At 33.5% G+C, this 25472-nt stretch overlaps 2 protein-coding genes across 2 annotated transcripts; both read left to right on the forward strand.

The window, feature by feature from the left end:
- The first annotated feature begins 1851 nt into the window (after positions 1–1851).
- LOC135847784 (uncharacterized) lies at positions 1852–4774 on the forward strand. The gene is made up of 6 exons (XM_065367497.1): positions 1852–2335; positions 2413–2601; positions 2679–2822; positions 2903–3216; positions 3296–3558; positions 3645–4774. The coding sequence occupies exons 1-5, from the start codon at positions 2026–2028 to the stop codon at positions 3542–3544; spliced, it is 1206 nt and encodes a 401-aa protein (XP_065223569.1). The 5' UTR covers positions 1852–2025; the 3' UTR covers positions 3545–3558; positions 3645–4774.
- LOC135849721 (uncharacterized) lies at positions 3648–4859 on the forward strand. Its single transcript, XM_065370264.1, has one exon. The coding sequence runs from the start codon at positions 3648–3650 to the stop codon at positions 4857–4859; it is 1212 nt and encodes a 403-aa protein (XP_065226336.1).
- Positions 4860–25472: the final 20613 nt, after the last annotated feature.

Genomic DNA, 25472 nt, shown 5'->3' on the forward strand with positions numbered 1-25472 from the left:
TCTGGTAATGTGAGAACTTCTTCTAATACATTTTGATGACAATTCAATGTCATCAATAGCCGCGCATCGAACGATGCACCTACGACTATAAATTGAGCAACACAGCCACGAGCCGAACTAGTTGCAGTTGTTGTATTTTCGGGCAAGTTGCATTCCCAATTAAGCTGCATCTCCTACTCGGTGGTCGCAAGACTACCGAGTAGTTACATCTAACATGATTTGAATTTAATTAGATCTCGTATTCGGCGAACGCGCGAGCCGGTTCTTGGTCTCAAAGTGTATTTATGTAAGTTAGAAGCGGATGAGTTCCCTCTATAAGGACACTCGTCTCCTATTTTTTCCGATCTCGCCCACTTCTATAGTGGTTAATATTATTTCGCTTCGTGATTAAAATTATCGATCGTAATTCTTCACGTTCTCTATCGGGTATGTTTCCCATCCTGCCGGCCATCGGAACATACTTCTCGTCTGGAAAAGCACCCTCAGTAAAAACAACCAACCCCTGCCGACCATGTCTAGTATTAGGGACATACCGAAGAGGCAGGAAATATGGACAGTATGTGAACCTGGTGAGAAAGTCACCTGCATTAATAACACATTTTCTAGGAAATGTGTACAGTTTCAATGGGTAAGCAATTACCACCCTCATTATCTATTAACGAATATTAATTATTACATAATATGCCAACTCGAGTCTAAGGTAGTAAAATCATTTTATACTCGATTAACCGATAGAATATGTATCTTTAATCATGTTTCCGAGCAACAATAAATCATATTATCTTGTATGTATGCTTTTGATTGGTGATTGGAAATTATTTCTGTGAAAAGTGAGTAGTATGACTGAGACCTCTCCGATATATTGAGCTAACCTGGCGAGGCAAATATTCACTACCTTAGGGAATATTTCTAAACTTCAGTACGTAGGTAGAAATTCTGATAAAATCTATCTATCTCAATCATGTTTAATCTCACTATATCAAGATGATCAATAAATAAACAAATTAATGAAATATTTACTTGTAATTTTCTGAATTAAGCTACGAGTAAAAAAAAAACCGTACTTACGAGTATTTGAGTTTCAAAAGTGCTTACCATTTTATATTTCGCTACATGCTAGCTCGATCGTCATCAATGAACTCGTCTGATTTCGCTTGACAATTGACATGCGGACAACGTTTTAATTATTGTTCTGGTTTCTCATCAAATTTCTGAGATCAATCAAAAATTTCAAGCATGAAACTTATTCATAGGATCTTTTAGATATCAATACATAATATGATAGAAGCATATGAGAATGTCAAAGCATCTACCTCCTTCCATTCGGTGCTCTTCAATCTTGATGGTACATTGGTACAGTTGTATTCATCGTGTAGCCAAACTACCAACTGTAAGCATTAATGTGCTTTGCTACTTCTTTAAGGAACTCTTTCGCCCATCGGCATTGGACTTTGTTGCAGTTTGTTCGTGCTTTACCCTTTGAAAACAATTACCTACTTACATTGAACTTACTTACCAATTAGATTTTCTAGCCGCCCATTCAGATTAAGGCCACGCAAGCCAGCTCTGAAGTAGGAAAGTCTACTGATCGTTTAAAAATTTTTTTTATAAAATTGACCCAGAAAGCTGTGATTTGACATAGGTAATACATACCATATTTCAGATCGTGCAAATCAATGGAAACGCTTTCGAACTATTTTGAGCAGTTTTGAATTCTGTATCAGATTTTTTTAAATTGAAATTTCACTTAATGAAGTTATGAAAAGTTGATATTCACTTTGTAACCCTATTTTTACATGATAAGTCGAATGAAGGTGGTTTAGAGACTGGCGTATGTGTGCAGTCTAATTTTTTGACTCCCGGGTCCCATTGACGCGCATGCGTGAGAACTTGTGTTTTTTTTTCGAGCGTATTATATTATCAGTATTATCAGTGCGCCTTTTTCATAATTAATAATATTTGAAATCTGTATGAGTTTCATTTATTTCAATTTAGGAAAGTGAAATATGTTTAATTTATGCCATTATGGGTGGCTTTATTTGTTCCAAGTGCAAAACAAGTTTTACAAGAAAAAATAACCTTGTGCGGCATATTAAACGTAACAGTAGTTGTGTTTTTATATCATCACCAATTAAAAAAAATAAAATCGAAGGTGAATTTATATGTGATAAATGTGGTGTTAACTTTACCACTAAAAAACATGTAGCTCGGCATGTTGCCAATGGGGTATGCTCTGTTTCAAAGAGCAAAAAAAAAATTTCAAAGAATAAGCCTAACCCCAAGAAGAATAGCAATTCTAATAATTATAGAATCCTGAGATTCGAAAATATTGCCGGTGAGTAATTCAGTATTTCTCATCTGTCAAGGTATTGCTTTTCCATACGTATTTTTAAATCTTTTACTTATGTGCAGAATTTTTTTTATGGAAGGACAACGAAGAACAAAGAACGTTGTCAAAATATTCACAAGATACGAGTGCTTGGACAACTAAACAACGCAGTAAAAAAATTCGATACAGATGCCACAGAGGCGGATACATACGACTCAAAGATGAGTCCTTGCGGAAAAGACATGTGAAACGGAAAGGATCCTGTAAAATAAGTGAGTTTGAATTTTTTTTTCATGTTTGTATTACAGCACAACAATCAACATTCTCATTGTATTGTTATTATTACCAGATAACTATTGCTCAGCACATATATTGTACGAAGAAAACCTGGATGATGGGAAAATTACTGTACAGTACAACCCAATTCACTGTAACCACTCTGTGGAAATGAAGCATCTCCCTCTATCTTCTACAGATAAAGAGAATATTGCTGGTATGTATTTGCATTAAAAATCGCCAAATAGTACGTAATCTTAAGTACTACGTAATTCATTTTTCTGTTATTCAATTCAGAAAAACTCAAAGTTGGCGTACCGTTGGATCGTGTGTTGGATGATATTCGTGACACATTAGAAGATAATCAGGTTACAAGGACCCAGCTAATAACAAAGCATGAACTGCACAATATTATGCAGGAAAAAAAAATTTCTTACCAAGAACGGAAATCATACTATGATCCGGTGAGCGTTGAGTTGATAATTGAAGAGTACCGTACGAATTTAGGAAAAGATACTCCTTTCAAGTTTTATAAAGAACAAGGTGTGCAGCAAGAGCCCTTTGAGAAAGATGACGTGCTTTTAGTAATGATGGATAAAATGCAAATTGCTGTGAGTACATGGATGGTATGAGTAATTTTTGTAAAACAACGCTAATTACAGAAATTAAATTATATTATATTTGTTTTAGCTTATGAAGCAATTCGGCTGTAATAAGATATGCGTAGACAGTACTCATGCTACAAACAACTACGAATATTATTTGAATACAGTTCTGGTAGTCAACGATGTCGATATGGGTGTACCAGTGGCACACGCGATCTCAAATAAAGAAAATACAGTATTTATAAAAAAATTTTTCGAAGTAATCAAGGAAGAATGTGGTGTAATTCAAACAAATACGTTACGTTCATGTCAGACGACTTCCCAGCTTACATAAATGCATGGACACAGGTAACGGCAATAATGGCACACTTCTAGCATTTTTTTTCATAATTATATGGCTTTATTCAACATACACGTATGTTTATTATCAACAGGTGATGGGAAAACCGACACATACTCTATTATGCCATTGGCACGTAGATAAGAACTGGCGTAAAAATTTGAAGCTTGTGAACGGATCAAAAGAACTCAAAGACGAGATTTATAAAGTAGTTCGGACGTTGATGGATGAAAAAGACGCAGCATCTTTTCCAAATATTGTTATATCCGCAGTAGAGAAGTTGAAAAATGATCCGAATACTGCGGCGTTTGGAAAATATTTTGAGCGTGAGTACAGCGAACGATATGAAACATGGGCGTTTGCATTCCGCAAATACATTGGCATGAATACGAATATGAAGATCGAAGCCATGCACAATTTGCTGAAGAATGTGTATCTCAATGGTTTGAAAAACAAAAGGGTCGATAAACTTATCAACACGCTCCTAAAAATGAACCGTAACAAAGCTTTTGAACGATTGAGTCACTTAGTTATGGAGACTGACTCGCATACCCACAAAAAAGTGCGCGATCGGCATGTAACTGGCAAGACAATCCCTGCTGAAGATGTTTCAATTATCAGCTTTGGTGTAAGTGGTGTAGGACAAGTTAAGTCGCAGAGTAAGAGTAACCAGTCATCGATTTATGAAATTACAAAAATTTCCGACGAATGCAGCTGCAGACTGCGCTGCGAGGATTGTAATAATATTTGTGTCCATTTATTCGAATGTACATGTGATGATTATGTGTTCGGGTACAATATTTGTAAACATCTGCATGCATATGCTCTTAAGGTTCAATTTTTAGATGAATGTGGTCCGTTAGCGCCAGTTTATGAAGCTGCAGAAGTGCACAATATTCTCGAAATTCTCCAGTCACAATCTCCAACTGAAATCAAGAATGATTCTCTCAAGAAAAGGGATACCATCCAAGATCTTGCGAGAGAAATAATTCAAAATGTGCAGTGTTGCAGTGAGATTCCTTTTGATGAAGATGATAACAAAGCAATTTCGTCTTTAAAGCAGATCAACAAAATGCTTCAGTTGAAAGTGAAAGGTCTACAGAAAAAGAAAATGACCAAATCCCCTATGAACAAAAAAATTGATCATCAAAAGCGGTTTTACTCCACAAAAAAAAAACGTGCATCCGGGCACCATCCCAGTAAACCAAGCACTACGGAGAAAGCTGAATTGAAAAAGTTAGTGCTGGAATCGAAGTGTGACCTCATAAATTTTAATTCTAGCGATCATACTTACATTCCTTCTACTTGATCTACTCTTGTTACTTATTGTTTATTTTTATACCTACGTAGTACTAATATACATTTATTCATTTGTTTGCTAGTATAAGAATGTTTTTTTTTGAAAATCTGTGTAACTACACTAACGTGCTGATTTGTGATGTTCAACTCATTTAGTCATTTTTTACTTTGTTTCGACTCGTTTACGTAGTATTAATATAAGTATGTGTGTTTTTTTTTTTTTTTTTTTGAAAATCTACGTAGAATAACATGCTGATTTGTGATGTTCAACTCATTTAGTCATTTTTTACTTTGTTTCGACTCGTTTACGTAGTATTAATGTAAGACTTGTGTTTTTTTTTTTTTGAGAATCTATGTAGAAAAACTTGCTGATTTGTGATGTTTAATTAATTTAGTCATTTTTTACTTTGTTTGGACTCCTTTGTTTAAAACAAAATAAATGAAAATACATCAATTCGAAAATTTATTTATATTTTTCAATTTTTGAGGAAACCGGAAATAACAAGTGTTGAACGAGTGGCAGACACACATGGAACACTCACAGGTGAAAAAACACAAGTTCTCACGCATGCGCGTCAATGGGACCCGGGAGTCAAAAAATTAGACTGCACACATACGCCAGTGTTTAGAGTCGTTTTGGACTCTCCAGTCATATTGTGGAAATTATATAGATTTTCAGAACCCTGAATATCGTCCAAATTAACTTATTGAACACTTAAAGAACACGATTGGTGATTTCAAGTGACCTTTTTGATCGATTGCACTTGAAGAACACGATTGGTGATTTCTAGTGACCTTTTTGATCGATTCAACGTCGTTATTCAAAAATTGGTTTCTGTCAGTTCAAAGCAGTATATTTCTCCGGTGATTTTTTTGATTGAAAATTTGGAAAAATATACAGTAGCAGAAACCTATTTTGGAAAAATAACGTATACTCGGTCAAATATGGAAATCAGTAATTCCCAAAATATGGTTCGAGGCTCCAGAACAGCTCGAAACCGTCCCCAATATACTCAGAATGTTACAATTAGAATATAAAGTGAATTCCACCTTTCCGACTTCAACGAGCTAATTATTGAGAAAATTGATATTTTCAATACTGCAGGCTTCAGGATTGCTCAAAACGACTCGAAACCGTTTTCAATTGATTCAGGAGGTGGAAAAATAGAATTTATGCTAAATTTCAAGAAATGAGGGTGAATTTCGTGAAATTTTGAATTTTTTCACATTTTTGAGCGGAATTTATTTTGGTGTTTTTAAAATAAACCGAAAATGGAAAAACGATTGAAATTTTAGCATGTGCAGATATGGTAGAAAAATTAGCTCGAAAATAGACCTTTTGAGCTCGTTGGAGAAGGGTCAGATAGGATGGGAAAGTCAAAATCTGCGCAAAAGCTCCAAAAAGTACATCTGTTGCGCCAGCCATCCTTTTGTTGGTGCTAAAATTGAACCCTCGAAATAATGTGAAATGATTTTTTGCTGCATAACATGCAGAATACGTGATCTGGAACTCTATAAAAAACGATAGGTATCTACCTACTCGTATTGATAGTTGAAAAAATACAAAACTTCAAAGAAACAGCATATCAATGTACTCCCATGTTAAGACAATAGGCATGGGTTGGGCTTTCGCCCAAGAAAACACTCAAAAAATGAACTCACAAAACATGAGAATTTACCTATTAGAGAAAGATTTCTGGGCGTCTACAGACAGACCTGACGCTTCTCTGTTCAAGGTCGGATTTTTATGAGCTTAAAAAATCATTTTAATGCGCATAAAATATGCATTTATTTTGATTAGAATCATGACAAAATAACATGCCCTTATCCTTCAAAATAATATGCACTTTTATGCATCAAAGGCGAAGTTTAAAAAATCGTTTTTTCAATAATTTTTTCTCGACTTGTTCCATAAGTACCTACTTACTACCAAAAAAGGATTTTTTGGCCAAAATTTCCAAAATATGACTGTTTTTACTCACACCAGTTGAGATGAAACAACAGTTTCAAACTCTTAGATCGAAAAAGAGTTGGAATGAGTTATTAAATTCCATTGGAAATAAAAAGAGTAAATCAGAGTTCCAAACTCGACTTTTTGATGAGTTCAGACTCTGTTGAAGGTAAGAGTTGGAACTCTTTTTGTAGATGAGTTGAACTCTTCGTATGAAAGAGTTTTGAACAGAGTTCACCTTTTGACTCTTTTTGAAAAGAGGTTGAGTCTGGAAAGATGGCTAACAGTTTTTTTTTTTTTTTTTTTTTTGAAGAGTCTGCCCAACCGTGCTCTTGCCCCGATGATCTTAGGTTATCCATCTGTTAGACACAACACAATAGCTGGTGCTTCCTTCAATTTCATTCAATATACTTATTCGCGGAAGCAATTTGCAAAATTGCTGCAATTTTCGTGAAATAACGAAAGTTGAACATTCGAGAACCTTTTTGAATGAAAACTAACCTGTTTCTTGATGCATCATTTATAATATGATAATTCGTTTCAATGTCAAGTTTTATTCAATATTATTTTGTACAAGTAAATAAGCAAAAATAGTTCAATTTTTTGCGAAATCGTTATTCGTACGTCTTCGAGAACATTTCAAAAATGAAACTTGCTTACTTGTTTCTCTTTTTTCAACAATAGAATTAATATCATTAGATATTGATATAGTTTATTGGTGATCTTTCGACTGTTTCAAGATCACTTCTAAAAAAGGCACACTTACCCAAAAGTGACAAAGTACTCGCTGCATACACTTTTTTTTTTTAAATTATCCTATATTGAGGGCATTTGATTCAGCTCCATCTTTGGCTCAAGAGCTTGGGATTTTTCTGAGTAGTCTCCCACTCATGAGTGAACTTCTTTATTTGTTCTAAAAGTCAATTAGAAAAGGAAGCAAACGTGACCTAAAAATTGACCATTTCAATGCTGGAAAGAGTCGATAGCACTCATGATGTTCCATGAAATTTTAATCTGTATTAAATATTTTCTTACGGATGACCTAACATTGATATTTTTCCTTTAACCCCCTACCCTCCTCACCTCATCAATTCTATCGTCAATTGTGAGAAAAAATAAAATTACTTGCTTTGGTACTAGGTATTATTGACTAGTGAATCATATTACTCAATGGTTTCCTTTTTTCTTACATGTGAGTACGAATTTTACGCTGTAAAAGTACTTACCTATAATAAAATCAACACTCGAGCATGAGGATAAGTAAGTCATTTTATGATCTTTATACTTTTAAACAAATTTCCGGTCAAACGACAAAGTTTCAGTTGCATTTATTGCATCATACTGCGGGTAATGTGCAGTATCATCCTTCAAGCATACATAAATAGTTATTCAATGACAATTCTTCATTTAAATTTGTTGATAAAGCTCAATTTTTAAATTTTGAGAACGTATCAGCTCCTTGACATGATTTTTTTCCAATCGGATTTTTGTTTGAATTTTGAACTGTAATGGAATACTTACTGTACTTATATAAAAAAAAAAAAATACTTATATCTTTCACCGATGATCGCATATTCAACAGTTCATGGAATTTTTGTGGTTTGGAAGTTTAATTTCTACAAGTTTGATTTCCAGGAACTTTTCTCAAAATATTTCACTCGAAAAATTGCAAAAAATTTATAAAAATTGCAAGTTTTCGTCAACATACTGTTGGTTAATAAACGAAATATTTGATTCTCTGAACTAAACTACAAGTAAAAATAAAACCTTTTTTGAGTTTGAAAATTTGCTTAACATTTTATTTTTGACTACAGTTAGCTCACCAATGCAACGTACAGTTCATCTAAATTCGCTTGACATGCGGCCAACGTTTTAATTACCTACGTAGGCCTAATATGGGAAAATTTTTGGCTGTGAACTGATGAGATCATTGTGTTCGATTTTCAACTCTTCTAGTTTCTCATCGAATTTCTGAGATCAATCAAAAATTTCAATCATAAACTGCACCTTTTAGGTATCAATAATATGTAGAAGCATATGAGAAGTACCTACCTCCTTCCAATCTGTGTTCGATTTTCAACTCTTCTAGTTTCTCATCGAATTTCTGAGATCAATCAAAAATTTCAATCATCAACTGCACCTTTTAGGTATCAATAATATGTATAGAAGCATATGAGAAGTACCTGCCTCCTTCCAATCGGTGCTCTTTAATCTCAATGGGACAATTGAGTTAATACTTAGAATAACCAAACTATATCAACAGTGTATAAATGCATTTTACCTAATGTGCTTTGCTATTTCTTTTATGAACTATTCCGCCCATCGGTATTGGACTTTGATTCGGATTGTCCATGCTTTACCGTTGAAAACAATTACTTACTTTTTTATTCATTTATCCAACTCGGATAGGTATCGAAAACCATCTCTGGAGTGGAAAACTTTACTCGTCGTTTAGAAAATTAAAAATTTTGTTAAATTGACCCAGAAAGCTGTAATTTTATATAATACCGTATTTCAGATCGCACAAATCAATAGAAACGCTTTCAAAAACTATTTTGAGCAGTTTTGGAGTCTCCGTTAGATTTTTTAAAATTGAAATTTTCACAAAATTTTGCTCGATGAAGCTGGAAAGTTGAAGTTCACGTTGTAACCATATTTCTATTCATGATGAGTCGAATGAAGGTGGCTTAGAGTCGTTCTGGAACCTCCTGCCATATTCTGGAAATTTGATAGATTTTCAGAACCCTAATAAATATCGTCCAAATTGACTTGAAAGCTCATACATTGATCGGTCAAATAGGTCAATATTTAGAACTATAGCGTTTATTGGAATGTTCCGAAAACTGCCCAAAACAGTTCGAAATCGTTTTCAATCGATTCAGGTGGTTGAAAAATAGGATTTATACTAACACTCAGGTACCGAAGGTAAGCTTTGTAAAATTTTGAATTTTTTCACATTTTTTAGCCGAATTTTGATTTTAATAAATTCGCCAAAAGTGGGAAAATTATTAAAATTTTATCATGTGCAGATATGGTGGAAAAATTAGCTCGAAAATAGACCTTTTGATCTCGTTGGAGAAGGGTCAGATAGGATTGGAAGGTCAAAACCTGCGAAAAGTACATCTGTAGCCGTAGCGTGTTCCTATTGTTGGTGCTAAATTTGAACCCTCCAAATATTGTGAAAAATGCGCGAATTTTCATTCCGCTTCCGCGCAAATGCTTGGGCATAAAAAAATGTCTTTTTGTTGCGTAACAGCAAAATACGTGATCAGGAACTCAATACAAAACGATGGGTAGGTATATTGAAAGTTCAAAGAAACAACATAGGTACTCCCATGTTAAGGCAATAGGCATGGGTTGGGCTCTCACCCAAGAAAACATTCAAAAAATTAACTCACAAAACATGCGAATTTACCTACCAGAGAGAGATTTCTGGGCGTCTGTATAGGTCCCGTCACTGTTCATTTTATGAGCATACAATATGCATTGGCAAAATATGCCCTTATCCTTCAAAATACATATGCACTTTTATGCAACACCAATGTCAAAATTTCCAACAAAAAAAAATACACTTCTTGGTAAATTGTAGTAATTACAAAGCAAAATTTTATAAGTGGTACTGTGAGACGACTATTGCACGGATGAAGCTGAAATTTATACCACTTGAATTTTTTCAGAGGCTTCTCTGTCAATGGTGAAATTTTGACACAATTATGTCCCCAAATTTTTGAGAAAATTGCATTTTTAAATTTGAAAACCGATTTTTGCATTTACCTACCCCATGTTGGGGTAAATGCAAAAATGGTGTTATTATTTTTTTTTTGCATTTTCAACACTCTCACTGTATTCTATGTGTCATTTATCAACTTTTGATGTATGTATTTGTGGTCTTAATTCGGTTGAAAATTCGATAACTTAACCACTTCCCAAAAACATTTTAAGAAGAGTGAAAAAATTTTGAAAAATTATTTTTTTTTTCAAACTTGCTAGAATGGACAAAAAATTAACTACTGTCCATTTCTGATGTAGTAAGTATTTTATGTAAAAAAAAAACGCTGAATGAAAATAGGTACTTACATTTTACATTAAAAAAAAAAACACATTTATTCTATGTAATATTAACTGGGGCTTTCGTGGCCTTCCTGTAATCTCCCCGTTTGGCTTTTTGATTTTTAAACGTTTTTTTTTGGTTGACTCATTAGAACATGCGTCAAGTCACAAATTGTTTAGGTACGTAGAATACTGAGTAGGTATACTTACATCGAGATAATTGATGAGTCGAATGAGGACGGTGTTTACATTATCATCTGTTTTTCTTCCTGGGAGTAAATATTTCCACATTCGGACTCTCTGTGGTTCTAATTCAACAGCAGACATTCCGCGATTTGCTATGACTATCACGTTTCTTTCTTGAATGGATGACGAATTGATTGACGTCGGTATTTCTACTGTAAAGAAAAATACAAGTTCATATTCTACTCCTTTTTAGGTAATACATTTTTATGTTTAAATTAGCCCTATACTTACCGGGACGAATACTAGGCGAGTTCCTAGTTTCTTCAAGAATTTCTTATTCGGGACTCTCGTTTATTCTGACGGATACGTGGGATGCCTGCAGTTGCGGTAACTCCAGGTCCGTCCTGCTATCAGATGTTTTTCTCGATGCTAGATAATCTAATTTGATCTTCACAGCTTTTTCAAATGGACAACCTGGTCTAAACTGGATCCTTTCGTCAGCAAGATCCAATCGGCGAAAAAAACATTCGGATTCGCGCACGCGCCCTTTTTGTATTTCTGATAATGTCTCTATTAAATATTCATAATGAATTTCAACTCCTTACAATTTTGGGGCTATACCTCAGTTTTCGATTTTACTTCAATTCGAGTAGTTTATTGTGTGAGAACAATTGCCAGGTGTCATCTTTTGATGGATGTATCATCCCTTCAAGTTTGAAAAAATTTGGTTCAAAATTGCTAAAAACGAAACTTTTAAGTAAACACTTACCTTTGACCTCAATTGAGGAACTATGTACCTCAGTTGCGTTATATTGATATCTCCAGTTTTTTTTGTATGTTTTTTTTTTATTACAATTTTTTTCACTCTTAGAAAATTTTGAGAATAAAATATTTTCAGTTATTTATTTGCCTTTGTCTCACTTTGGCAATATTAAACTGCTTTTTCATTTAAATAATACTGGCCAACAGCTCTAGCATTAGTGTTTGGGTTGAAAATGGGCTTACTCGATAGTTCAGACTCTGAAACAAAAAACAGAGGGGGTTTTTACAACTTGCATGGTTTTTGCAATCAGAGGAAATGGCCAAAGTTGCAAAATAATGACCGTTTTTGCCCTACTTCGAGAATTCAACTAAAAATTCGTCAACATTGTGTAATCAGTGGAGCCACATGAATGAAATTAAAGCTGTTCAAATTGAATATTTCGTATTTCAGTCATATGGGCTTGAAACTTCGAAAATCAAAAATCGGGAAAATTAATTTACTTGAAGAAGTTCGTAGAATCCGAAAATGACCTTGGTTTTTTTTCTCAAAACAATTCGGATGTCGCTATGAATTTTTGAAGTAGGGTAAAAATGGTCATTTTTTCAACATTAACCACCTCTCCTGACCACAAAAAAAAACAAATTTGAAAAACTCACTCTGTTTTTTGTTTTAGGGTCTCTTAACTATCGATCAAGTACATTTCCAACCCAAATACAATGAAAATTTTTAAAATGGTTGCCTTGTGTAATCGAAAAATGCACTTCAGCACTTGAAATTTTGACTATGGTGATAAATTTTTGTATGTCCACTGTCCAGTAATTCAGTTCAAACAACTTTGTCTGCGATTTCGGCTCACCTGTCAGTCAAAATATATAACTGTCATTTTGTTAGTGAGACCAACTTTTTTTTTGGGGGGGGGGGAATTTGCTTTAAAATGTATCTTAGGACGTCCCCTTTCAAGAAAAAAAATTGTCCTGGAGGATAGAGAGGTGGTGTAATTACTCCATATTTGTTTAAATGCCATTTGCTGGACTATCAAGTTTTAAAAAATTTGGTGTAAAACCGATGAACTAAAACTTTTAAGTAAAAACTTACCTTCGGCCTCAGTTGAGAAACTTGAATCCGGAAAATCTCTTTTTGTGTATCCTTTATTTTTTTCATCTTGATATGATTTTTTTTTTAAATTATAATTCAACAGGTCATGGAATTTTTATGGTTTGCAAGTTTAATTTCTATAAGTTTGATTTCCAGGAACTTTTCTCAGAATATTTCACTCGAAAAATTGCAAGAAAATTATAAAAATTGCAAGTTTTCGTCAATATATTGAAGAGATGGTCAGTAAACAAATAAACGAAATATTTACTTGTACCTAATCCTCTGAATTAAGCTACGATTAAGAAAAAAAAAACTTACTTATTTCAGTTTCAAAAGTGCTTATCAGTTTACATTTCGCTGCTGCTAGCTCATCAATGTACCCTTCTGATTTCGCTTGGCATGCGGCCAACGTTTTCATTATGGGAATATTTTTTGACTCTGAACTGATGCATGAGATCGTTGTGTTAGATTTTCAACTGTTCTAGTTTCTCATCAAATTTCTGAAATTAATAAAAAATTTCAAGCATAAACTTATTCAGAGGACCTTTTAGATACTTATGGATAATAGGTATGTAGAAGCATATGGGAATGTCAAAGCACCTATACCTCCTTCCAATCGGTGCTCTTTAATCTTGATGGTAAAGTTGTATTGATAGTGTAGACGAACTACCAACAGTATGCATTAATGTGCTTTGCTCCTTCTCTTCAGAACTCTTTTGCCCATCGGCATTGGACTTTGATACAGATTATTCATGCTTTACCGTTGAAAACAATTACCTACTTACATTCAACTTACTTATCAATTCTATTCGTAATGTGCGTTAATGGATTGTTCTGAAATTCCCAAACTATGGCTTGAGACTTCAGAACTACATTTGAAACTGTCTCCGATGGACTCAGAATGTCACAATTAGGGTGTAAACGGAATTTCAGTTTTCCGGCTTGAACGAGCAAATTTTTATGAAAATGTATGTTTTCAAAAATTTACTGGAGGTCTTAGAACTGCTCAAAACGGTTTGAAACTCTTTTGAATCGATTCAGGAGATTGAAAAATAGGATTTATGCTAAAGTTCCGGTACCGAAGGTAAATTTCGTAAAATTTTGAATTTTTTCAAATTTTTTGAGTCGAATTTGGTTTTTTAAAAATTCACCAAAAATGAAAAAATGATTGAAATTTTTGGCATGTGCAGATATAGAACAGTTAGCTCGAAAATGGACCTTTTGATCTGGTTGGAGAATGGTCAGATATAGTGTGGGAAAGTCAATGCCTGCGAAAAGTACATCTCTAGCGCCTTCCTATTGTTGGTGCTGAATTTGAACCCTCAAAATAATGTGAAAGGGTTAGTGTTGGCAAAATGTGAGAATTTTCATTCCGCTTACGCGCAAATGCTCGGGATGGAAAAATGCCTCTTGTTGCATAACAGCAGGATACCATATTAAAGTACTCCCATGCTAAGGCATCGGATTGTGCTTTCGTCCAAGAGAAACCTCAAAAAATTAACTTACAACTATGAGAATTTACCAGAGATTAAAAAACAAATCAATCCTCCTGTTGAGAAACGCAAACGAACGCATGTGTGTAGGTGTACGATGAAAATTATGGATGGAAGGTCTCTGTCAATGCAAAAACTGTTTTTCCACGATTGCTCCAGTATGAATTCTAAAATGATCAGTTTTGTAATTTTTGTGAACAATTAAGGAACTTGATTTCAAAAAATCACCAATGTCAAAATTTACCCCCCCCCCCCAAAAAAAAACAAAAGATTACTTACTTATACAAGGTAAAGTGGGGTAATTGTAAAGCAAAATTAATTAATTTGTGTGACACTTTGGCTGAAATTTATACCACTCAAACTTCAGAGGCTTCTAGCTGTGTCAATGGTAAAATTTTGGTACAATTTCATCCACAAATTTTTGGGAAAATTGCAATTTTGAGATTTGAAACCCCATGCTGGGGTAAATGCAAAAATGGGGGTGATTTGTTTGCATTTTCAGCACACTCGTTGTATTCTACTTGTCATTTGTTAACTTTTGATGTATTCGTGGTCTTGATTCGGTTGAAAATTCGATAACTTGTCCACTTCCCAAGGAATATTTTTAGGGGGGTAAAAAAATCTTGAAAAGTTATTATTTTTTAAATTTATTGCTAAAATAGACAAAAAATTAACAATTGACCATTGCTTATGTATTTTATGTGAAAAAACACTGAATGAAAATAGGTACTTACATTTTACGTTTTTTTCGACTTTTTAAAGTTTCGGGATTTTACTTCGGGCATTCAATGTTTTTTCGAGGAAGTCCCGAGCTGCTTGACACGTTTTTTGTATTTTAAATATACTATCGGATTTTTGTAGCAGTGTCGAATCCTCCTCTGCTAAAATTAATACAAATAAAATAAAATTTAAATTTATTTTTAAAAAAGAAAATAATAAAAAATTAATTATATTTACTTATATAAATTAATGAAGAATTAGCAATTATTAATTGCATTTAGATTAATATCACTCCACTTGATCGAATTTCACTAATTTCCGAGCATTCTGGAGTCTTCAGTTGGATTTTCAATCACTTCTGAATTTTGAATTTCCTTAATAAAACACAGAAATCAATTTGAGCCCTTTGCTTCAACTATGGGCATTTTTTATCAAGCAGTAATTCAATCATGGTCATGCATCAATTTTTCAATTTTTTGATGATCAAATTCACATAACTACTCGTATATGACGTCACGCAGGAGTCGTCTTGGACGACTGAGACGAAGGTAGTTTAGTTCCATAATATTTTAGGATGCAGATTTGCAGAAGAAAAAAAAATCTCGGTATTACTAACCTGATAGACCGCTGGAGGGTCCTGCCTCGCCGAGTAATTCTTCTCCAAGAACGCATAGTTCTCTGTAGAAATCTTGCATACAATTCTGCAACTAAACGAAACCAAAAAACATGAAAAAATGGGGCTATTTGCGGTAGGCCAGACTTTATATATTATTACTAGGGGGCTACGCCCCCTGGCCGCTTCGCGGCCCAACCCCCATACTCGTTCCGAGGGCTTCGCCCTCGGAACTCGCTCTTGGGGGCTGCGCCCCCAAACCCCCCCTTCGCTCACTCTCAGAAGAGGTTTGCTCCCAAGTACTTTTCCTTAAAAACTACATATATCTGCACTTCATTCATTTTCATACCACTTTCAATGACTTTCAGCACTTTGAACAATTTTTTTCAATCTCCAATACTTTTAATGAATTTTCAAGCAACCATTTTTTTTTCGACTTTTTAAATTTTAGCAGAATTTCTCTAATTTTTGGCGATTTTTTTTTCATTTTGAATTTCGCTGTTGAGTTTTATTCTTAGGGACTCAATAAATCACTGAGCATTCAAAAGGAACATATTATTTATTCTAATATGTACATAAATTACTATAAAACATTAAAAAGAAACATTTTTCTTCTTTTTCTTCTAATAAATTATTAAAACATCAAAAAAGAATACTTTTGGTCCAATAAATTACTAAATGGGTCTTTCCTGACCTTTCAGTAACTAACTAATCCTTCCGATTGGGTTTTTTCTTTTTAAGATTATTTTTGGTTGACTCACTAGAACATGTGTCAAGTCACAGAAAACATAAAATTTCAAAGGACTAAAACACCACAGTAGGTATGTAATTATTTTTTATTAAAATTTGGCTAAAATGAATTTCAACTCTTTACAGTTTCAGGGCTACCTGATAGTTTTAGATTTTGCTTCGATTTAAGTAGTTTGTTTGAGAACAATTGCCACCATCGAGTCATCTTTTTATGGATGTATCATCCCTTCAAGTTTTGAAAAATTTGGTTTAAAATCGATAAAATCGAAACTTTTAAGTAAAAACTTACCTCCGGCCTCAGTTGAGAAACTCTCAATTTGTAACTCGGTTTTTGGATCTAAATAAGCCTATGATTTTTTTTTTTATTATAATAAATTTCTTAATCCTTGGAAAATTTTGAGAATAAAATATTTTCAATTAGTTATTTGCCTTTGTCTCCTTTTGGCAATATTAAATTGATTTTTCATTTAAATAACACTGGCCAACAGCTCTAGCAAGTGTTTGGGTTGAAAATGGGCTTAATCGATACTTCAGACCCTGAAACAAAAAACAAAGTGGGTTTTTTCAATTTGCATTGTTTTTGCAGTCGAGGGAAATGGCCAAAGTTGCGAAAAAAATGACCGTTTTTGCCCTACTTCAAGAATTCAACTAATTATTCGTAAACATTGTGTAATCAGTGAAGCCACATGAATGAAATTAAAACTGTTCAAATTGAATTATTTCGTACCTATTTCAAACATTAAGAAGAAAAATTAGTCATATGGGCTTAGAACTTCGAAAATCAAAAATCCGTAAAATTAGTTTACTCAAAGAAGTTCGTTAGAATACGAAAATGACCTTGGTTTTTTCTCAAAGCAATTAGGATGTTGCTATGAATTTTTGAAGTAGGGCAAAAACGGCCATTTTCGCAACTTTGACTACTTCTCCTGGCCAAAAAAAACGACTCAAATTTTGAAAACTCACTCTGTTTTTTGTTTTAGGGTCTCTAAACTATTGATCAAGTGCATTTCCAACCCAAATACAAAGAAAAATTTCAAAATTGTTGCCTATAGTGTAATCGAAAAAATGCATTGCAGCACTTGAAATTTTGGTCATGGTGATAAATTTTTGTATGTCCAGTAATTCTATTCAAAAAATTCTGTCTGCGATTTCAGCTCACTTGTCAATCAAAATAGCTGCAATTTCGTTAGTGAGGCCAACTTTTTTTGGGGGGGAGGAGGGGAAATTTGATTTAAAATGTATCTTAGGACGTCCCCCTTTAAGAAAAAATGTTGTCCTGGAAGATCGAGAGGTGGTGTAATTACTCCATGTACCTATGCCATTTGCCGGACTATCAAGTTTTAAAAAATTTGGTGTAAAACCGATGAACTAAAACTTTCAAGTAAAAACTTACCTTCGGCCTCAATTCAGAAACTTGAAATTGGTAGTATTCTTTTGGTGTATCCTTTTATGGTATTTTTTTTCATCTTGGTATGATTTTTTTTTCAATTATAATTCAACAGTTCATGGAATTTTTATGGTTTGCAAGTTTAATTTCTACAAGTTTGATTTCCAGAAACTTTTCTCAGAATATTTCACTCGAAAAATTGCAAAAAAATTATAAAAATCGCGAGTTTTCGTCAATATATGTATTGAAGAGATGGTCAGTAAACAAATAAACGAAATATTTACTTGTATGTACCTAATCCTCTGAATTAAGCTACGAGTAAAAAAAAAAAACTTACTTAATTATTTCAGTTTCAAAAGTGCTTACCATTTTATATTTCGTTGCTGCTAGCTCATCAATGTACTCGTCCAATTTCGCTTGACATGTGGCCAATGTTTTAAATATTATGGGAATATTTTGTGGCTCTGAACTGATGAGATCGTTGTGTTCGATTTTCAAGTTGTTCTAGTTTCTCATCAAATTTCTGAGATCAATCAAAACTTTCTAGTAAAAACTTACCTTTGGCCTCAGTTCAGAAACTTGAAATTGGTACAAACGCGTTTGCTGATTTTTTTCATCTTGGTATGTTTTTTTTTGTGTGTTTTTTTTTTTCAATTATAATTTTTCAACTCTTCGAAAATTTTGAGAAAAAAAATATTCTCAATTAGTTATTTACCTTTGTGTCTCTTTCTGGCAATATTCAAATTGTTTTTTCATTTAAATAATTTAGGTACCTACCTAAACCTATACCCAAACCACACACCATATTCTTCGTACACATGGCTCGCAATAACAACAAATATTTACCCATTTTCATCGATAATAACCCAACCATATTCAATGAAGAATGAAAAAAAAAGGGCGTAAAATTTTACGAACGCTTATTTCCGCATATCGTAAGCTCGTGCAATAATAGCGAATCCGTTCACCTACCTATATGCTATGCTTATAATAGAACAGAACGGCTGTTACCTATACGAAAATTGTTTCAATGTTTAAAAGCTTCGGTTCACTAACGAAATTACATCTCGCTGGAAACCGTTTCGCCATTTAGAGAGAAAAAAAAACACACTTTCGAGTTAAAAATGTTTACTGTATACTGAATATACTCACGTAACGTTTAGCAAAAACCCACCTTCGTGAACGCAAAACAACTACAATAATACATGATGCTGCCATCACTGATAGGTACATTTATACCTAGTAATGGTCTGTGGGGGTGATGATGATGATGATGTCAGTCTTTCTTCATAAAACCTCATCCCCATTGCAACGAAAGTTTTAATGAACCGACCACACACACACAGTTTGTTCAAATATTACGAGAATTAAAACTAACTTACTATAATAGTTTGTATTACTTTTTCCACTCAGACTGTATAAGAGTACGTAGAGTCGTAGAGTATTGTGACAGTGTTGACCTAGTTTTTTTCACTTATATTTTGATTTGAGAGGGCTTTATAAACGAAGAAAAAAAAAATAATGTTTATTTTTTTTTTAAAGCGAAAAATCTAACCAGACGTCTTCTTTATCCTGACGAATTCCCCGGAAAAAAGAGAGAAAAATCTCTCGAGTTCGATATTACGAGTACTTGGTTGGGTGCGCCTTCGTAGACATATTTCGCATACCAGAGAGATTAAATTGTTCTATGGTATGTGGATTATGCAGTGCATAGTGTGCCTCGAAATACTCGAATACTGCCTGCGAACTTGGCGAGGTTTTTTTTCCCTTTTATAAGTAAAGCCACATTGTGTCCAAGAAAGAATGATATACGTATGTACTTGTAATTTTTCCGAGAGTAGAATTATGAATTAAAGTCAATGGACTGCACAGCTCGACTGAATAAGCCCTCTCGATGGGTACTTACTTTTTATAGGTTTCATTTAGCCAAATAATCGGCTTAAAAAATTATGACCCAATGGATTCGTATTTATTGTATTAAGTATGGTTATCTACCTACTTACATTGTGCTTTATTTGAACGTTGTAAGAATATTTTTTTATGTTAATTAGTGTTGTAAAATTAGCTTCTGTCTATATAACAAATTTATGCGAATTCGTGTCGTGTGTCGTCGTTTGTACAGCAATTCATCGTGTTAGATATTCGGAGTGCTATCGATGCATTTTTAATAAGCTGAACATGGTGTATGTTGTTACATTATCCGCATATCGTATAACCTCCCCCTTCTGATAGGTTTCCCATTAAATACAGCACCATGAAGCTTTTTATTTTACCAATGTCGACGACATTACCTCGCAGAAATAATAAATGATTACTTACTCGTCGAACGAATCGAAGCTCGTTGTTATGCGAGAAATTTTGCGGTATAATTAAGTTACCTAAGTACGTATTGATTGAACCAATTATGTGGTTTGGAAAAATACTGCTCATGATCAGGTATCTGAACCTGTCACAAAGATGCAGTAATTAATTATAAAGGAGCAGATGGTGTAAGTTTATATGTTTTTCACGACTCGTGAGTAATATAGTGTGCTGTGCTTTTATTTTATAGAAAAAAATGATTGACGTTTTGGCTTGTTGAATGCAAGTTGAATTACTTTGGAAGGTGTGTAAAATGGAATGAAAACATGACTCTTGCAGCATAATTTTCAAGTCTTGATTCATTTTCTGTGTAACTAAGTTAGTATTTTTGTTCACATGAAAAATATTCATGACTGAGAAAATCGTCGTGGTTCAAGTTTTTTACAAACCGAACGAGTAAAATAATTCATTTTGAAGCATAATTTGGGCAGTTGAAAGAAAAAAATTGTCGGTTGCGATTTTCTACGCTTCGACTGGATTAAAAATAACTACTTACATTTTCGATGTTTCCCAACGACAAAATATGTCTTGATAGAAAAATTTTTTGAATGGCGTTTAGAAACTGTAGAATTTTTTTTTTAGTTAAGTACTGGAGTGGAACCTATTTTTCATTAATGGGTTCAAAGTGTTGAAATTGAAAAAAAAAAAAAAAACAAAACAGAAAATAGGTACCTACCTATACTGGAAGCTGAAATCTGAGGAAATGGTGCCAAAATTAGGTTTTCGATTTTTAGCACATTTATAGTAAAAACCCAAGATATAGTTACGATTTTCTGAAATTCCAGCTTTCTCTATTTCAAATATGTGAGGGCGCATACGGAAAGGGACAATTCGACCAAAAAAAAAAAAAAAAAAAAAGTTCTCTGAAATTGTTGTAGGAACTCTGTAAAGGGTTCCTACAACAATTTCAGAGAACTTTTTTTTTTTTTTTTTTTTGGTCATAAGGACCCTTTCCGTATGCGCCCTCACATATTGTACTTTTGCAGTGAAAATGATAACCTTAAAAATTGGATCTGGGTCACGTTTTAGTTGTTTGAAATTTTCTGTGCCCTACGTTCCTCCTTCTCACATCGAGAAAGAAGGTAAATTGCCATTATTGGACCGACAAACCATTTTGAGATAGGTAAGGTAGAATCTGGTCAAGTTTTTCAGTTATTGAAATTTTTCGTCATAATGCTAAAAATTTATTTAAGCCTTAATTCGTTCGCAAGGGGGTAGAGAGGCGATGCCCCCTCACTCTTGGCTACGTCACTGGGTGGTATCAGAAATCTTTTGCAACAAAATTTTCTACTTCAAAACTGAGTTGTTTTAGGTTTTCAAAAGCTGGCTAAGTTTCGGAGCTACAGGTGATTCAAAAATTGGGTGGAAAATTCAAGAAGTTCGCATTTTCATGATACGATACTTATCGCACTATGAACTTTTCATGATGGGATTCGCAAAATCAAGGAAAGTGCAAAAGCCCAAAATTTTAGTAAAAATGTTAGAAAGTGTAAAATATCGTGTGATGTTGGCATCTTTTCATACGTTTTCGAGAGCGGTGAATACAAACAAGCCCGGATTTTTTGATTTGGCCCATGCCTACGCCTCCTCCTCCCGAGCATTGGGTCCCAAAAGTTCCTGAAAATTGAAGGAATTTATATTATAAAATATGGTGTGTCTACTTGGGTCTTCAGGAGCGCTGAGAATACGAATATCTGCTCGATTCTTAGATTCGCGACGCTTGTAAAGGCCTCATTGGCTCTCCCAAATGCCATGAAAATTGACGAAATCGTGTCATGCTTAGTGAAGCTGATAGGAGGTAATGGAGAATAAGGCAGTGTTCGAAAAAATAAATCAAGATTCTAGTTCAACGTTCCCAACAACCTAATAATCCATATTTCACACATTTTTTTCGTTTTTCAAGAACTTTGAGGGCTAATGAAAGGCGTAAGGAAACAAAGGAGAGTCTTAAAAAAAAAAATTAGTTAACCTATTATTCATAAGCCTCATTTAAAATGGTAATTTAAAAACATTAAATAAAGTAATTGAAAAGTTCATCTGTCGTTTTTAAATGAAACTGTTTATAATCAGTACCAAATTGAAATTTTTGTGATTTTTCATTAAAAAATTGAAATATTTCAACTTTTTAATTACTTTTGCTAGTTTTTCAATCACCATTATCGAGCAGCCTACACTCAGCGCTCTGGAAAACGTATGGAATAATGATCGCGTAATATTTGACATTTTTAAAAACATTTTGACCAAAATTTTTGAGGCTCCGTACTTCCTATGGGTTTGAAAATCCCACCAGGAAAAGGTCACCGATGTCATTACACGATTTCTGGAATTTTTCCTCCCGAATTTCAATATTTTAAAATTTTTGAAGTCTTTGGCAAATGAGTAAATCTACACTTTGACTGATTAAAAATTACCGCTTACACATTGGTTATTTCCCAATCACATATTTTGTTCGGCGATGTGTGTGTGTATACTTTTTATTATTTTAAAATAACGAGATTAACAATTTTCGCTTGAAAATTTCCCTCTAGGTAGTTTGAGATTGATGTATAATTTCTCATTTTCGGCAGAAAAAAATTATTTTCAGAAGACCTCAACAAGATAATATAGGAAAAGTTTCAGATTTTTAGTTCAATGTTCAACCTCCAAGGTGACTCAAACTTCGGAAATAGAAAATGACATTTTTCAAATCTTGAAAATTTTTTTGTACCATGTGATGTAGGCATCAAAGAATCACCTTTTTCAACATTTATTTCTCCCACTTCCTTCGTCACCAAAAATTATAGTGCAAGTGTCAGCATCTTCATAGTGAAAGAGACTAATTAAGATAACAAACCTGCAAATTCCGAGTGAAATGAAAGTTTGCTTTTTGGAAGCTGAAAAATAGAATACTACATACTTACTCGTACAGTGAGAAATTGTCTAAAGTAACAGAAGACGTCCTAGCTGATGATGCAGCCATAAAATGAAAAGAGCTGCGTCGTTGATTCAAAAATTCGATGTAGCAACCAACTTTCTGGGGAATTAGGAAACGTTCTACCTGATTCCTCTCATTTTCAATCAATGTAGAAATGTAGGTGAAATGTGTGTTGATGTTCAAATTTCACCTGAATTGAAAGCAAGAAAGAATTATTTCTATCTAAAATTCGTTGAAACGATCAACTTATTGTTTTTATGTATTTTGTGTTAATCAAATGGAGAAACTTTGAAAACATGAAAAAAATACTTGACATAATTCGGGTATGTACCTACCTATTATCAATTTATCTAATTGATTTTTTTTTTCGAACTGGGTATCCAATTCAAATTATTGAAAAATGTTCACCTTTTTCCCAAAAAATTATGACAAAAAAGAGAAAAATGTATTTATAAAGGGAAAGAATACGCGAATTATGATCAGTGAATTTCATTACTTACTACACATCACATATTGCATGATTGTACAAGTAATTTCTCGGTTAATATGATTAAAATTTCACTTATCAAAAATCTGCTGCAGTTTCCAGAACTGCGCGTTAAACGGTTCGATACTATAGAATTTCTACCTTTAGGTCAATTTAGTGACATTTTGATTTTTATCCATTTTTTTTTGTCACTAATTTGATTTTTTTAAATTCAGCAAATAAGTAGATTTTAATGCGCGAAAAATTGAAATTCAAAGGTAATTTTCTGTAAACCGTTCGTAATGTGCGATTATTATAAGAAAATGAAGGTTAAATTACTGCTTGAGCAAAACGAGAGCAAAATTTTTTTTTGAAAAAATGGGTCCAAAAAACGAAAAACTGTTATTTTTGCATGTTTAGCCCCCCCTCTCCACTTTTTTGTCTACGTCACTGGATACTTTCGGAAATCTTTCGCGACAAAATTTCATGCTTCAAAACTGAGTTTTTTTTTAATCACCCTGAGTTTTCAAAAGCTGGCTAAATTTTTGAGCTGTATAGGTAATTCGAAAATGGGGGGGGGGGTGGGAATTCAAGAAGCTCGCATTTTCTTAATACTTACCGCATTATGAACTTTTCACATGATGAGATTCGTAAAACCAAGGGAAGTGCAAAACACCGAAGTTTTAGTAAAATTCCCGAATTTTTTTGGTTTGACTCCTCATACGCCTCCTCCTCCTCCTCTTGAGCACTGGCTCCCAGAAGTTTCAGAAAATTGAAGGAATTAGGTATATATAGAATATGTTGCACTTACTTAGGTGGTCTTCAAGAGTGCTGAATACGAATATCTGCTTGATTTTTTGATTCGACGCTTGTAAAGCCCTCATTTTGCTCTCTCAAATGGAATGAAAGTTGACAAAATACTGATTAAGAATAACCGCTTACATATTGGGTATTTCCTGATGACATATATTTATTTGGTAGAAATCAGTTTAAAAAATTTGCATACTTTTTGTTAATTTAAAATGAAGAGATTAACAATTTCCGCTTGAAAATTTCCCCCTAGATAGTTTAAGATTGATGAAAAAATTTTTTTAATATGATGGAAAAAGATGATTTCTAAAAGACCTCAACAAGATGTAGGAAATATTTCAGATTTTTAGTTCAATGTTTAACCTCCAAGGTGACTCAAACTTGAAAAATATAAAATGAAAATTTTCAAATCTTTCAAATTTTTTTGTGCCATGTGATGTAAATATCAAAAAATCACCTAAAACAAATGAAACTGAATTGAGAAAAAAATGTTGAAAATGTAAAATTTTTAAAGTTTAAAGTCTCGTCTGGTCAAATTACCATTCACAAGTGGTCTTCAGTGATTTTTCCTCAAACTTGGTTGAGAGTAAGCAGCACATCACCTCTTATGTCCATCGAAGCATTAGGTGAAAAAAATATAAGTATATATTACCTGCTTTCCAAGGCTTCAAAAATGTAACCAAAAAGCTAAACTTCTGAAAAAATTTGTGAAATTTCTTGATACCATTTTATTGTTGTAGCTGATGAATTCAGATGCGGCGATGTAGAATCAGCTTTTATTTTTCCCATTTCCTTCGTCGCGTCGCCAAAAATTATAGTGCAAGTGTCAGCATCTTCATGGTAGTCAAGGAGACTAATTAAGAGTAACAAACCTCCAAGTTCCGAGCAAAATGAAATCTTGTTTTTTGGAAGCTGAAAAATAGAATAGGTACTACATACTTACTCGTAGTGAGAAATTTTACAAAGTATTAGAGGGATTCAGCATTCAGCTAGTGGGGCAACCATAAAATAGAAAGATAGGTATGCGTCGTTGATTCAAAAATTCGATAGAGCAACCAACTTTC

Source organism: Planococcus citri, chromosome 1 (assembly GCF_950023065.1).
Source record: "Planococcus citri chromosome 1, ihPlaCitr1.1, whole genome shotgun sequence".
Classification (NCBI taxonomy): domain Eukaryota; kingdom Metazoa; phylum Arthropoda; class Insecta; order Hemiptera; family Pseudococcidae; genus Planococcus; species Planococcus citri.